At 47.1% G+C, this 13828-nt stretch overlaps 3 protein-coding genes and 1 non-coding gene across 4 annotated transcripts; 1 reads left to right on the plus strand and 3 right to left on the minus strand.

Annotated features, from left to right (window-relative positions):
- Positions 1-561: 561 nt before the first annotated feature.
- Positions 562-8683, plus strand: LOC108030048 (uncharacterized). The gene is made up of 9 exons (XM_017102623.3): positions 562-847; positions 1015-1252; positions 1887-2108; positions 2177-2369; positions 5672-5815; positions 6101-6192; positions 6258-7596; positions 7893-8111; positions 8173-8683. Exons 1-9 carry the CDS (start codon positions 655-657, stop codon positions 8578-8580), a joined length of 3048 nt encoding a protein of 1015 aa, XP_016958112.1. The 5' UTR covers positions 562-654; the 3' UTR covers positions 8581-8683.
- LOC108030049 (zinc transporter ZIP11) lies at positions 3282-5204 on the minus strand. Its single transcript, XM_017102624.3, has one exon. It carries the CDS (start codon positions 4732-4734, stop codon positions 3706-3708), a length of 1029 nt encoding a protein of 342 aa, XP_016958113.1. The 5' UTR covers positions 4735-5204; the 3' UTR covers positions 3282-3705.
- Positions 8684-9293: 610 nt separating the features above from the next.
- LOC108030047 (elongation factor 1-alpha 1) lies at positions 9294-12798 on the minus strand. The gene is made up of 2 exons (XM_017102622.3): positions 12669-12798; positions 9294-11250 (listed from the first exon to the last, which is right to left on the minus strand). Exon 2 carries the CDS (start codon positions 11228-11230, stop codon positions 9839-9841), a length of 1392 nt encoding a protein of 463 aa, XP_016958111.1. The 5' UTR covers positions 11231-11250; positions 12669-12798; the 3' UTR covers positions 9294-9838.
- LOC122818421 (small nucleolar RNA snR61/Z1/Z11) lies at positions 11660-11734 on the minus strand. Its single transcript, XR_006367904.1, has one exon. It is a non-coding gene; the product is annotated as a small nucleolar RNA snR61/Z1/Z11 (small nucleolar RNA).
- Positions 12799-13828: the final 1030 nt, after the last annotated feature.

Raw genomic sequence — 13828 nt, forward strand, 5'->3', positions numbered from 1 at the left:
GTATTAGAAGCGACTATGAAGCGAACTAAACGAATCTATTCAACTTCTATTCTAAAATTCCTCAGACCATTCAGCAATTGCGATAACGACCCCAAAAAATGTATATTTATATATTTCTTATCAAATCCAATAAAAACAGGGAATGTTATATATATACATATGTATATTATAGGCGATTCATTTCCTATGAAATCAAATAAGAGCAAGGAAGATCGCTATAAAAGAGCGCCTCGACTATTAGATACCCGTTACTCAGCTTGAGAAAGCAAAAGGAAAATGGAGATATATAAGCATCAAATCACTATATGTATGGTATGGCCAAAGAGAATATAAGCACAGACTAATACATTTGATTTTAATCAAATTACTAAAATGTACTAAATTTGAATTCATATAAAAAATCGAATATTAGATCTAAGAATATCGATTCTCTTAGAACGATAACCGATCTTCGGCAAATGGTCTTCTTGTCGTAGCCAATAAACGGTCACACCTCGGCAAATGTCGATACATTGATCGATTCCTATGTTTTTCACATCCCTAATTTGTGTGCAGGTTTGGATTAGGCAAATATTGGCGCGTCTTTTGCAGAGTTTTGCGAGCGACATAAGTGCAATAAAGAGCGGGAGTGTGCGGAGCACCTAGCCCGGGACCATGGACAAGTTCCTGCTGCGCAATCCCACGTGGAAGACGAAGACCCATGGCTCGATCGTGGCCAGTTCCTCGGTGGCCGCCAAGAAACCGGCGGCGTCACCCATCCGCCGGCCGTTGCAGGATTCAAATCTGGGGGACTCCAGGTCCAAGCCGACGACCCTGCCTTCCAAATCTCAGTCCCAGGCCCCGGCAGGTTGGCTGTGCATTCCATTTTTAGAGTTCTAACAACCCAGTAGTTTTAATTCCGGATGCGTAGCTAACCCCTAAATTTGTAGTTGTAGAAAACAGTACAGAAATATCAGATCACCATGTGGAGAAATGACCCGAACATCGCTAACAAGCTGCGTTCTCTATTGATAGATGACCAGGTGGCCAAGGATCGGCTGATGCTTAAGCCGGCCCTAGCCGTCTCCAAGGCGATCAGCCAGCACCGCTCCGAGTTCTACAAGGACGAGGCGGCAGGATCAGGAGCAGCTCCAGCAGCGTCTGCGAACGGAGCAGCCACGCCCACCAGGCACGAGGGACAGTGGGCGCGCCTGCAACAAGATCTAAACAGTCCCAATGCTGCACTTCGTCTGCGCGCCATTCGTGCCTTAAAGTAAGCGCTAAAAAGGAATTCAAACTAACCACTTAACCTGTGTAGAAGATGCAGTTTCATTGGGTTCGCAGTGGCTTTCAAATGATCCTTAATCAAGATCTTAACTGTCTTAGTGCCATCGCTCCTGAGTGATTTAAGTAGTCTCGATTGAATATATTAACATTCGATGCATGTTTTAAAGTACTCCTGTTACAAATCTCACTTGGTTTCGGCAATCTTGATCTGTTGCAAAATTACGACATTAAGGCATTCTTTTGGTTAATATAAATTTGAGTAGAGTACAATTTAAATATTTAAATAGTATATTAAAGGAGCAGACGAGAGCTATTTAAACACACTTATTAGTTCACTTGCAATAGTTAAAAACAAAATGGCACCAAAAATCTTTATCACTTCATCCTGAGATTTTTGTATTCAAGCATGAATTTAATGCTTTTAGATAATAAATTGTTGAAAAAGTAAAGTAAGCTGCATTTCAACCATTTAACCACTAATTTATTACCTAAATTCGTCGTATGTTTGTATTCTTAGTTCTATCAGTGCTTCATATTCAAAAAGATCTGAATGAACACCTTCACTAAAAGCAAATTACTATTATATAAAACTATAATTAAATGCCAACCATTTCTCTCAGGAGCCCCACCAAGTCAGCGTACAACACCTTCGATGTGCCCCAGGCCGAGCAGAGCATCATAACGATGGAGGAACGCCACCCCCAGGAGCCGCTCACCCTGCCCGAGTTGCTCAAGGACATAGTTGTCTACGTGGAAGTGCGAACCGGCAACGACAATCGCTCCGAGGGCGTGAAAACGATTATTGCCAAGATGGGAGCCCAGGTCAATAATCGTCTGACACGGTAAGTTGAGAGTTTGCAACAATTATACTCGAAACCCTCTTTCAAAAACTCTTTCTTCCTGCCTCTAGCACCACCACACATGTGGTCTTCAAGGATGGTCTGCTCTCAACTTATAAGAAAGCCGCCGAGTGGAAAATACCAGTCGTATCGATTCTGTGGATCGAGGCCTGCAAGGTGCAGCGCAAAATATGCGATCCCAGCAAGTTTCCCATTAGCAACATACGGATGTACGAGTATCCAGAGCTCTTTGGAAAGATGCCGGTAAGAAGTGAATGTTTTTGTATTCAAGTGATAGCAATATGAGGCGGTTTAATGGGTTCTTCCTTGGCTCCAGACTATGTTCTCGAGCTCTTCACCTAATCTGACTTATCAAAGAGCTCCTAAAACGTGCCGAAAGGAATTGATAACAAAGCTATAAGTTGACTTATCAAAGAGCACCTACAACTTTTCATATTCCTATCGTTGAAATTTGTTAAGGCTAACAATGTGTTCAACAGCTTCATCAGCTCATTGATGATAACAAGGTACAGGTTCGAATTCATCAACTCCACTTGAGTGGCAGGCTGAAATTACCTGATGTTTTTCGCAAGGGAAGTAAAGGAATGTAGGAAAGCCTTTTATTAGACTAATCGATGGCATTATCAATTAACAGAAGCATTAACTCCACTTGAGATATGGCCCCCACTAATGGGTCATTGAGCGCCCCAGTGTTTACTGTTTTATGGCGAGCATAAACCACTTTTAGGAACAGGTATGGAAATTCTACAAAAGATAGCCACCAAGGGGTCTTATCGACCACTTCTGCCGATGACCACGATCCCAGTGGGTGGACTGTGGCCCGCGGCACTTGGGCGAATAGGTACATATCTGAAATGATTAGTTAATCCAGAAAATGGCGAGCACAGAACGCAGGGTCGCGGGCCGTCTGAAATTGCACGTATCTCAAACACGGAATACGCGCAATATTGGGAACTCTTTGCACTGGACAGATTCTTATCACCTATCACTCGCTGACAGCGAGTCAACCAGTTGTGCTGTTGGCTCTCCGTGTTATCTAATTGAATTTACTTGCTGATATCAGCTATCGTAGGGCCCGGAGACGGCCAGGAAGTCGTCCGGACGAGACCAGCTAGCTGTGCCCGCTGTATCAGCGGGCGGCGTAGTCGAGAGATGCTGATTTGAATGCGCTTCGTTTTATTGCTTAAACATTAGACAGTTTAAAAAGACACAAGCCACTGGACGCCGGTGACAACTTAAAACCTAGTTCACATGCACGTTTGTTTACAATCTTTCCGAGAACGCTTCGGTTCATTTACATAACTCGCTGGGAATGTACAGCACATTGCACAGATACACAATTGCACGGATGCCACCGCGGCATCGCCAGTTGTCAAGCTTCTTTTTACAAAACTTACACTCTACGTTAGATTATTAGATTCTCGTTGGTTGGGGCTGGTTCTGAGATTTGTACAAGGCCCGCATCTATTTACAAGCCAGCAGAAGTTCGCGTTAAGTACAATGGAATCTTTCAGTTTTACACTAGCTTACGAGTTCTGCGAGGCGGGCGAAGGCAGGTGGCCGTGGTCGTAGCGGTTGCTCACGACAGCGCCACCTCCAGACACATCATTATCAGGAATCCAGACACGGTGCCCCAAGTGGCGATCGTACCATTGCCGCTGGCATGTGCCTCGGGCAGAATGTCGTCCGACACAATGTAGATCATGGCGCCGGCCGCAAAGGAGAGGGCGTAGGGCAGGATCAGGTTAGCGAAGGTCACGGCCACGGCGCCCAGCACGCCGAAGATGGGCTCCACCATGCCGGACAGTTGTCCGTACCACAGAGCCCGCTTCACGCTGAATCCTGCGGCATGCAGGGGCAGGCTGACGGCCAATCCCTCGGGGAAGTTCTGAATGCCGATGCCGATGGCCAGGTTGCGGGCACTCTCGAATGTCGATGAGTTGGTCGAGCCAATGGCCCCGAAGCTCACGCCCACGGCCAGCCCTTCGGGTATATTGTGCACCGTGATGGCCACGACCAGGAGCATGATCCTCTTCCACTGGGACAGGGCCTCCTCCGCGCGCTGCTGCTCCTCGGGCGTCGTGTAGGTGCACTGCTCCATCTCGTTGATGCTGGCGCCCTTCTTGCGGCGCCTCGACTCGCCGCTATGCTGCACACTCAGGCAGTCCGAGAAGCTGTCCAGGCTCTTAGAAGCCAACCGATCCGAGGCACCGCCTCCATTGCGCTTCGAGTCCTCGATAGCTATGTCCGCCTTGTCCTTGGACTGCGTCATCTGGATCATCATATTGGTGCTGTTCAAGCCCAAGTAGGACATCAGCTTGTCGCAGCCATAGACAAAGATGGAGCCCAGGAGGAAGCCACCGGACACGGGCAAAAAGGCATAGACTCCGTACAAGTGGGAAGTCTCGGCCATTTCAATGGCCGGCTTGAGGAGTGACCAGAAGGAGGCTGCTATCATCACGCCAGCGGCGAATCCCAGGGCGGCGTCCAGGGACCTTCGCTGGTTGCCGCGGACGAAGATCACCAGGGCGGCGCCGGCGGCCGTGAGGCCCCAGGTGAGCAGGGTGCCCAGCAGGGCCTGCGTCACGGGACCATAGCCGGGAATCATCTTGTCTTGAGGGCTACTGCAGCTGCTCCTCCGTGCCCGTCACCGGCTGGTATTGAGTGCTTCCCAAGATTTATTCGCGTGTGCGGGGAGAACAAGCTTTTTCCCTGTTTTAATTGTCGTACCTCGATTGTTTACTCGCAGTTGGAAATGTGCCACGTTCTTGGGCACTGATTGCGGGGTAAACAATACCAGCTTCGAATGTGTAGCGTTCAATGGAGTTTCGGGTTCTGTGTGTTGGGTGTTTCAAGGGAATCACCGGAGCACTTGTTGCTTATCGTCTTCTGTTCTTTTCGTTTGCGCGGAATGCCAAAGAGTTTTCGTGTGCTCGGGTGAGGGAGTTTGCGGGGAGAGGCGTGTAATACTGTAGGTTTTGATAAAAGTCTAGGCTACTAGTTCTACTGGAGCGCGTCGGAAAGTGATGAATGAGCCGCTGACTGAGCTGACAGCCCCTCAAAAAGCAATTTTTATAGGGCTGTTCGCCGCTGGCCCCGGCTATCGATAGTGCTATCGCTGGCGTCTATCGATGAGCGGCCAGTGCTAGCGATGGCACTCCCTAGGCGCACTTTTTAAACTGCAAACATTATTGTTAGCACGGTATTTGGGAGCTCATTTAACGACTCAAGTTAACTTAAGTACTAAGAAGACATTTAGCATAAGCTTTTACTATCGATTACTGTTTGGTGGACGAACCCTCCCAACGGGCAGCCATTTCGGTCTCTCTCCAGATAACGTGTTTATTTAAACAACGGGCCAGCTATCACGTAGTTATAAACAAATAAAACAGTGTTTTCTAGTCAACATGACTGACAGAGTCGGGCAAAAAGTAGGCAGCATCCGCAGCATCAACAATATACCACCAAAGGGCATGGGCTGCTCACCACAAGGAGACCTCCTGAGCCAACTTTTATTTAACAAGTCTCCACACTTGAACTTTCAGCGCGTTAAGTTCATGCAGCCCGATTCGGAGTTGAGCCAGCGACCGCGGAAACGACAGGGAACACCCACATCCTCCAGGGACAACGAGCCGGGATCGGCCAACAAGCGCGCCCAGCCGGGAACCCCAACAACCACCACACCAAAGGTAAGACGATAAATACTTTATTATTTATTATTAATTATAAATTTATATTTCATCTTGTTGGGTTGGGATAAAATCTATTTGCATTTTAACAAAGACAAATATGGGTACTGTTCATATTAATTCTTATAAATTACAGGAAAATTTAGTGTTTACCAACATTTTTAAAAAAAATCAATTAGTTATTTAAGTTCCAAAATAGGTAAAATGTTTTGTAGTAACTAAAACAGTAATCACTTATTATAATTATTCATATAGACCTAAAATTTGTACATTTTATTTTTCCAGAATGACATCAGCCGCTTCTTCAGGGCCCTCAATCACAACAAAGCTGCGGATGATGAGGTAATCGAGTCGCCAGCGACTAAACTACTCAACAGGTGGGTCCTTAAACAACCTATTTAAAGCAAAGTGGTTTCAAACTAAATCTAAACTTTCTACACAGGATAAGCAGTGGCTGCTACACTCCCTTGCCCGCAGTGGCTGCTCCCCAGCCGAAAGAAAGCAACGGCAGTGGAGATGCTGTGGCCGAGAAAGTACAGGCACAAAAGAGTCTGCAATTTGGTGAGCAGCCGGTCGGCAATACCCCTCAACCGACACCATTGAGCACGACACGACCACGTCGAAGTACAGTGGAACCACCGTCGGTGATGACACCTCCAGTGCGCACTAGTCGGCGCCGCAGCTGCGTGGCGGAAATCAGCAGTCCCGCTGCAATGGAACCCAGAATGACTCGGCGCAGGAGCTCGCTCCACGTTGGCTTGGCGTCCACGTCAATACAGGAAGCTGAACCAGCTGCGCCTGCAGCTTTGGAGCCCAGGATGACTCGTCGCAGAAGCTCATTGCTGGGGACTGCCAAACAGGCAGAGGAAACAGCTCAGAAGCAAAGTATTCAGACCATAACGGAGGAGCTGGCTCCCATTCAAGAGAACAGAAATTCTGTAGTTATGATGGAGGACAAGACAACAAACAAAACTGATTGCGTTGTGCGGTCAATAGAGATAACCGCCATGGAGACGGAAGCTACCTACAAAGCGGACAGGCGGGGCACTCTATATACCTCCGAATGCATGGACATAAGTACCTCTCGACGTCGCAGCGTGGCCACCTCCAGCTCCGAGCTGAGGGATGAAAACGTGCTTCTACGTAGACAATCGCTCAGCAACGTCACCACCCAGACGTCGAACTCCATCATGGAGGAGCCACTGACGCCGCTTTTCAGTTCCACCCGACTGCCGAGCGGTCAGTCCACAGGGAATCGCAGGCGCACCATCTTCAATCTGGACATGGAGGTGATCAACGAGAGCATCGAAAGGATCAATCAATCGCATCGCAGATCTCTAGCTTTGGCCAATGAGGCCGAGTTGGGCGAGTGTCGCATAGTTTCGGAGCAAGAACCACCGCTGTCGGAGGCAACCCCATCGCAGGAACCCAAAAGGCGACGCCTTTTCAATCCAAACGACGAGGTGGTCCTATCACCCCCCAAAAGCAGTAGGAAAAGTCGCCTGAGCATTTCTAGCTCCTCGAGCTCCGTGCAGAAGCGTCGTCGTTCGCTAGCCACACCGGCCAAGTCGTCCTCCCTGGAGGCGTGTGTCCCGGCTGCTGTCCCCAAAGCCATAACACCACAGGAAAAAGAGGCTTCTGTAAGAGCCGTTCCAGACTTAGAGGATTCCGTATCGATCGCAGAGGAGGAGGGCGACAAGCCCAAGGGCAAACCACGCTCACGCATTCGCACTCTAGTGCACACCAACATGCACCAGGAGCAGATCCAGGTCATCCACAAGGTTGGTAGCACGACGGAGTGACCAGTACACCACCCTCAACACCCGCCAATTGTAACCATTGTAGTCCGCGTAAAGAAGTTCCCCAACTCCAGTAATGGATTAGTTAGTAAACCGTACTAGTTTGTTAATTAGCATATTCGCAACTCGTTAATGGCCCATATTAATTATTGATTAAGCATAAACAACACTCGATAGATTGGTAGAGCAGTCCCTCATTTGTAATGCCCCCCGTACAGTTGAATAAATAATATCCGAGGCGGTCATAAATCCTAATCGCAAGCCGCCTTCAATCCCAGGCCCTGCGCAAGTTACGCGGCATGCGGCTGGATCCGACCGTGACCCAGCGCACCACCCACCTGGTAAGCCTGGAGCCGCGTCGAACCCTGAATCTCCTGCGCGGCCTGATGCGCGGCGTCTGGATCGTCAGCTATCAGTGGGTCCTGGCCTCGATTCGGGCCGGCAAGTGGGTCGGTGAAGAGCCCTTCGAACTGACCAGATTTTCGCGGGCCATCGAGGTGAGTCATTTGCTCCTACCATTGGCTGCATAGTCGCCTAATTCCGATTTCAATCCCTCAGATTTGCCGCACTGAAAGGCAGGCTTTCGGCATCCACTACCAGTGCGAGTTGTTCCGCTTCATGGAGCCCTTCTATGTGTCATCCCTGTGCCGACCGGTGCAGTTCAACAACATGAAGGAGCTGCTCCTGCTGGGCGGCGCCACCCTGACCGAGAACCGCTTCAAGGCCAAGTACATTATCGGCGATAAGCGGCGGGCGGAGGACGAGCGCGTCTACCTGGATCCCTTCTGGGTGCTGGACAGCATTACCAACATGCAGATCCAGAAGTTCGGCAAATACCTTATGAAGAGCGCCATCATCACGGCCGCTGGCATTCGGTACGAGGATCCCAGGGAGATCGATGAGGATCCCCAAGCGCAGAGGAGCCAACACGACTACGTGGATCCGCCTTTGGTGCTGGACAAATAAAGATAGGCGGGCGCTAGCCACTTTCCACATCTGTTTCACCTTTTTGTTGCCAAACTTTCCAAATACGCATATGTAAATATATTTAGTTCTATTTTAACTTGTATTTATTCTGATTCGACTGATTTTAGTATTTTTAAGGATCTTTATAGTTGATGGTTTTTAAAATTTACAGAGGTGAATAACTGATTTTATTTAAAATTTAAATTTATTAAAATAAAAAAAATTTACCAAATACTTTTAAATGGTTGCAAATCAATCAATTCTAAACTTATTTTATGCAACCTATGTATACTGCCGCCACATCTAATTATCTGATGCAATATATGTAAATAGGAACTGAAATTAAAAAAAAAATCTATATACAAGCCTTAATAAACCCCTTTAATGTTTATAAATGTTTAACTACAGTTGAAACAACTAATTTTCACTAAGTTTAACACCCCAAATAAATTGAAGTTCTAACTTCATCCATATCGACCGCCCCAATAAAACATCTTCGGATTCCTTCAGTTGCAAATGCTCGCTTTATTTAAAAGATTGAGGTATTTGTTGTCGGATTTAATTGTTGTACTCTTCAACTAGCTCTTGTTTGTACTTTGTGGCATCGACGAAGGGTTGGACTTGGTCTTGTGGGTGATCATAGCGCTGAAAATCAAAAGGCAACAACCAAAAAGATGGTGTTTTAGTGGCTGGGGAGGTAAAAACAAAATAAATACAAAAATAGGTTTTTTATTTTTTGTAAATAAAGTTATCGCTTCTATTCTGGTTCTTTTCATGTGTACAAAGTAGTGTGTGCAAAAATAGGGTAAGATAAATGATACATATCAAATTAAAAAGGTTAATTTAAACGATATAAATGCTACAGAGGATATCTATATATGATACCATAACGAAGTCAACTCCTTATAGTATCATATGTAGTAAACTAAAGATCGACGGGGAGATGGAGGAGGAGTGGATGCATAAATGCATGTGTTTCTTTCCCAGTTTGGTGCACTCATCCTTGGGATCCATCGTTTCCCATTTAGGCGGCGTCGACTGCATTTAGCATTCGTATCCGTCGAAACTCCTTTCGATGGAAGAAATTAAACTTTTGCTTCTGCTGGAACATCATCTTATCGGTCATCTTGCGCAGGACAGGTGTTGTTGTTGGACTACTATTGTGCTCACTGCTGCTGTTGTTGCTGTTATTGTTGAGTGGTGTGGTTGGCTGCATCATGATGTTTGTTACTGTTGCTTCTGAGTGGGTGCAAACCAGCTACTTCTTGCCCTTGGTGGCCTTCTCGGCGGCCTTGGTGACCTTGCCACCGGAAGCATCCTTGAAGTTGACAGCCTTGATGACACCGACAGCCACGGTCTGCCTCATGTCACGCACAGCGAAACGACCCAGAGGGGGGAACTCCTGGAAGGACTCCACGCACAGGGGCTTGGAGGGCACCAGGTTGACGATGGCAGCATCGCCAGACTTGATGAACTTGGGGTTCTCCTCGGTGGTCTTGCCGGAACGACGGTCGACCTTCTCCTTGATCTCAGCGAACTTGCAAGCAATGTGAGCGGTGTGGCAATCCAGCACGGGGGTGTAGCCGTTGGCGATCTGGCCAGGGTGGTTCAGCACGATGACCTGGGCGGTGAAGTCGGCGGCGCCCTTGGGGGGGTTCGACTTCGAGTCACCGGCAACGTAGCCACGACGCAGCTCCTTCACGGACACGTTCTTGACGTTGAAGCCAACGTTGTCTCCGGGAACGGCCTCCTGCAGGGCCTCGTGGTGCATCTCCACGGACTTGACCTCAGTGGTGATGTTGGCTGGGGCGAAGACCACAACAGTACCGGGCTTCAGCACACCGGTCTCCACTCGGCCCACGGGTACTGTTCCAATACCGCCAATTTTGTACACATCCTGCAGGGGCAGACGCAGGGCCTTGTCGGTGGGACGGGCTGGGGGCAGGATAGCGTCGAGGGCATCGATCAGGGTCTTGCCGTCGGCGTTGCCCTCCTTGCGCTCCACCTTCCATCCCTTGAACCAGTTCATGTTGGTGGAGGGTTCCAACATGTTGTCGCCGTGCCATCCAGAGATGGGCACGAAAGCAACGGCGGCTGGGTTGTAGCCGATCTTCTTGATGTACGAGGAGACCTCCTTCTTGATTTCCTCATAACGGGCCTCGCTGTATGGTGGCTCGGACGAGTCCATCTTGTTGACACCAACAATCAGCTGCTTCACACCCAGGGTGAAGGCGAGCAGGGCGTGCTCGCGGGTCTGGCCGTTCTTCGAGATACCGGCCTCGAATTCTCCGGTTCCGGCGGCCACAATCAGCACGGCGCAATCGGCCTGCGAGGTACCAGTGATCATGTTCTTGATGAAATCCCTGTGTCCGGGGGCATCAATGATGGTCACGTAGTACTTGGCAGTCTCGAACTTCCACAGGGCGATATCGATGGTGATACCACGCTCGCGCTCGGCCTTCAACTTATCCAAAACCCAGGCGTACTTGAAGGAGCCCTTGCCCATCTCCTGGGCCTCCTTCTCGAACTTCTCGATCGTACGCTTGTCGATACCACCGCACTTGTAGATCAAGTGTCCGGTGGTGGTCGACTTGCCGGAATCGACGTGTCCGATCACGACAATGTTGATGTGAATCTTTTCCTTGCCCATGTTGGATGATTACACGATGGCTGTTGTACGAGTGTGTGTTCGAGTGGTGGAGTGTTGGACACGTTGGAACGTTGGAGCATTGGAAGGTTGCGGGGTTCGGTGGGTTGGCGAGCAAGAGAGGTTGGAATAAACAAAGGGTAAAACAATTAGTTAGCATTCGGTGGGTTTACAAGTACCTATTTATCGTCTACAATATTAGTGGGTACAACATCTTCGCATTCCCCTTGCGTACTTTCGACTTTCGTTTGCATGCCCAAGAACTCAACCTAACCTCAAACCCCCGACTGACGTACGAAACGTGTTTTTTGAGGTTAGGTTGAGTGTGCCCGCATGGATGGGTGTGTGGGTAAGGGAGAGGGGCGCAAATACTAAGAGGAACAAAAGAAAGCGTGCAAAAAAATTATATATACTCCCAATGGAAACTCGATTTTGTCAGTGATTTTGGTATTTTTGCTTTCGTCAAATTTCTTCAGTAGCAGAACTGAATGATAATCATCATATTAAATCGGAGTGACCAAAGGAAAGTTCCAGCAAATTTAATTCGCAAATACACATGTGCTTATCTGCTTGCGCGTGTGTCGCCGTGTGTCTGTGTGTGTGCGTGACGCTGTTGCCGGCCGGAGGAAAACGAAAGAGAGGAAAAGAGAGAGGCGAGACGAGCAAAATGGCGGCTGTGCACGAGTGTGCGTGTGACTTACACAAATGCAAGCGATCTCGCCGCGGTGGCACAAATGGAAATTGGAAATGGACGGGAGGAAGAGGGGGAGAAAAACGATTTAATCGAGAATTTAAAGTGCAACGGCAGCCATATTGAGTAAGATCAATTAGCGAATCGCTGGAAAAATGCAGTTTCACCAGCTCGTTAATGGGCTGGAAACCCAAAAAGCACATTTTCCGCATGTTGCTAGGAGAGGTTTTTTCTCTTTTGCTTTTAGCATGCTTGACTCATAGTGAGCGGCCATTTTGAAATTCCATGCCGCATAGATAGAAAAGGAAAATCTAAGAATGAAAGTCAAAAGGAAAACCACGTTTTTCACGTGTTAAAGGGCACATCTGGTGGATGACCTCTGTCAGCGGCGTGGGCGTGGCAAATGAATTGCACACTAATTTCACCATATTGCGGGCGAAAAAATGCGGCTCGAAAAGCCGGAGAATGACTAAGCAAATTCGGGGGCCGCAGAGGCAGCCACGCGAGTAAGAAGTTTTCGCCTTTGCAGACTGCCACGTGTTTGCTTTTCGCCCAATATTGATGGCCACCTTTCACTTTGGGAAAAACGCCGTTAGAGGTTAACTCTGGAATCGGCACACCACACACACAGAAACACGACAAAATATGCACAAACTCGGCGTCTTAAATGCATATTTGTTTATTAATTGTTCGCTGGCTGCAGTCCGGATGCAGAATTCACTTAATTATAGGCTCACTGGTGGAACTTACTCTCGAATAAGCTGAATGAGAAATCACGAAGTCTAAGCGGCGACGGATTCGAACAAAGTGAACGAGTGTTCGGCAGGGCTCAGCGCAGGAAGCCTCGTTTGACACCCAGTGTGGCCGCGCTGCGCAGCTGTCAAACGGCGATACTATCGCGAAGGCGGTGTCTCCACTGCGGCGTTCCCACTGGCTGCGCGCGGTGCCTCCACTGGGTGCGGAGGTGGGCGCGACAATTGAAAATATTGTCTGGAAAAACACCCTTTAAGGTTCTCGGAAACGATAATAACTATATATAGTTGCCAGTTGAATTCATATAACGTCGTCTGATATTCATTTTTATAAGGCGCCCTACATATGAGCTATATGAAACTTTTTCCCATCGAATGGTCTACAGGATTTTTGTTATTTTTTTTAGGAATAAGGAACTAAAAATGGTAAAATTTGAACTTGAACATTAGTTATTTGTGTATTTTTTAATATTAATATTGGACTTTAATATGTAGCGCATAAAGTTGCGAAGAGGACGCGAAAACTAAATTGACGTGAACTTTAATCGTAGACGTCGGCGTTCTTTGGCTTCATGGTGGAAGTAACACGGTAACCCTTCTTTGTAAAACCATTTTGCTTAACTAAAACTAATCACTTGTAGTCGATTTTGTCATTAATAAGAATGAAATATAATAAAATACAAACCACCATAATTTTGAATAAAAAACTATTGACAAATTAATCATAATTATTTTAGTAGATGTAGCACAACTTTGCGAACTAATTTTTTAAAATTTTTCTTATTTATCACATATTTTGGGTAAATCACTTATATACTTATTGTATTTGCACTTCCACTTTACTCACCTATAACTTGTCCATTAAATAAAATATGAGTAATCGACGCGCGCCTTTTTATTTCAAGTTCCAGAAAGCTTTTTCCGCGCTTTCCTTATTTTGCGAAAATATTTTAATAATTTTAAGATAAGATCAGTTTATCCATGCAAGCTATAAATAACCAGTGATGACGAAATTATACATTTGCATTTTTCCTGAATTTTTGTATAACAGACTAAAAATATAATAACATTTTAGTAAGGAACGCATAACTTAAAGTGATGAAATAATATGCTATATTTTATAATTTAAGGTTTCAAAAATAAAAGCTCTTAAAGCTT

Source organism: Drosophila biarmipes, chromosome 2R (genome assembly GCF_025231255.1).
Source record: "Drosophila biarmipes strain raj3 chromosome 2R, RU_DBia_V1.1, whole genome shotgun sequence".
In the NCBI taxonomy this organism is placed as follows: domain Eukaryota; kingdom Metazoa; phylum Arthropoda; class Insecta; order Diptera; family Drosophilidae; genus Drosophila; species Drosophila biarmipes.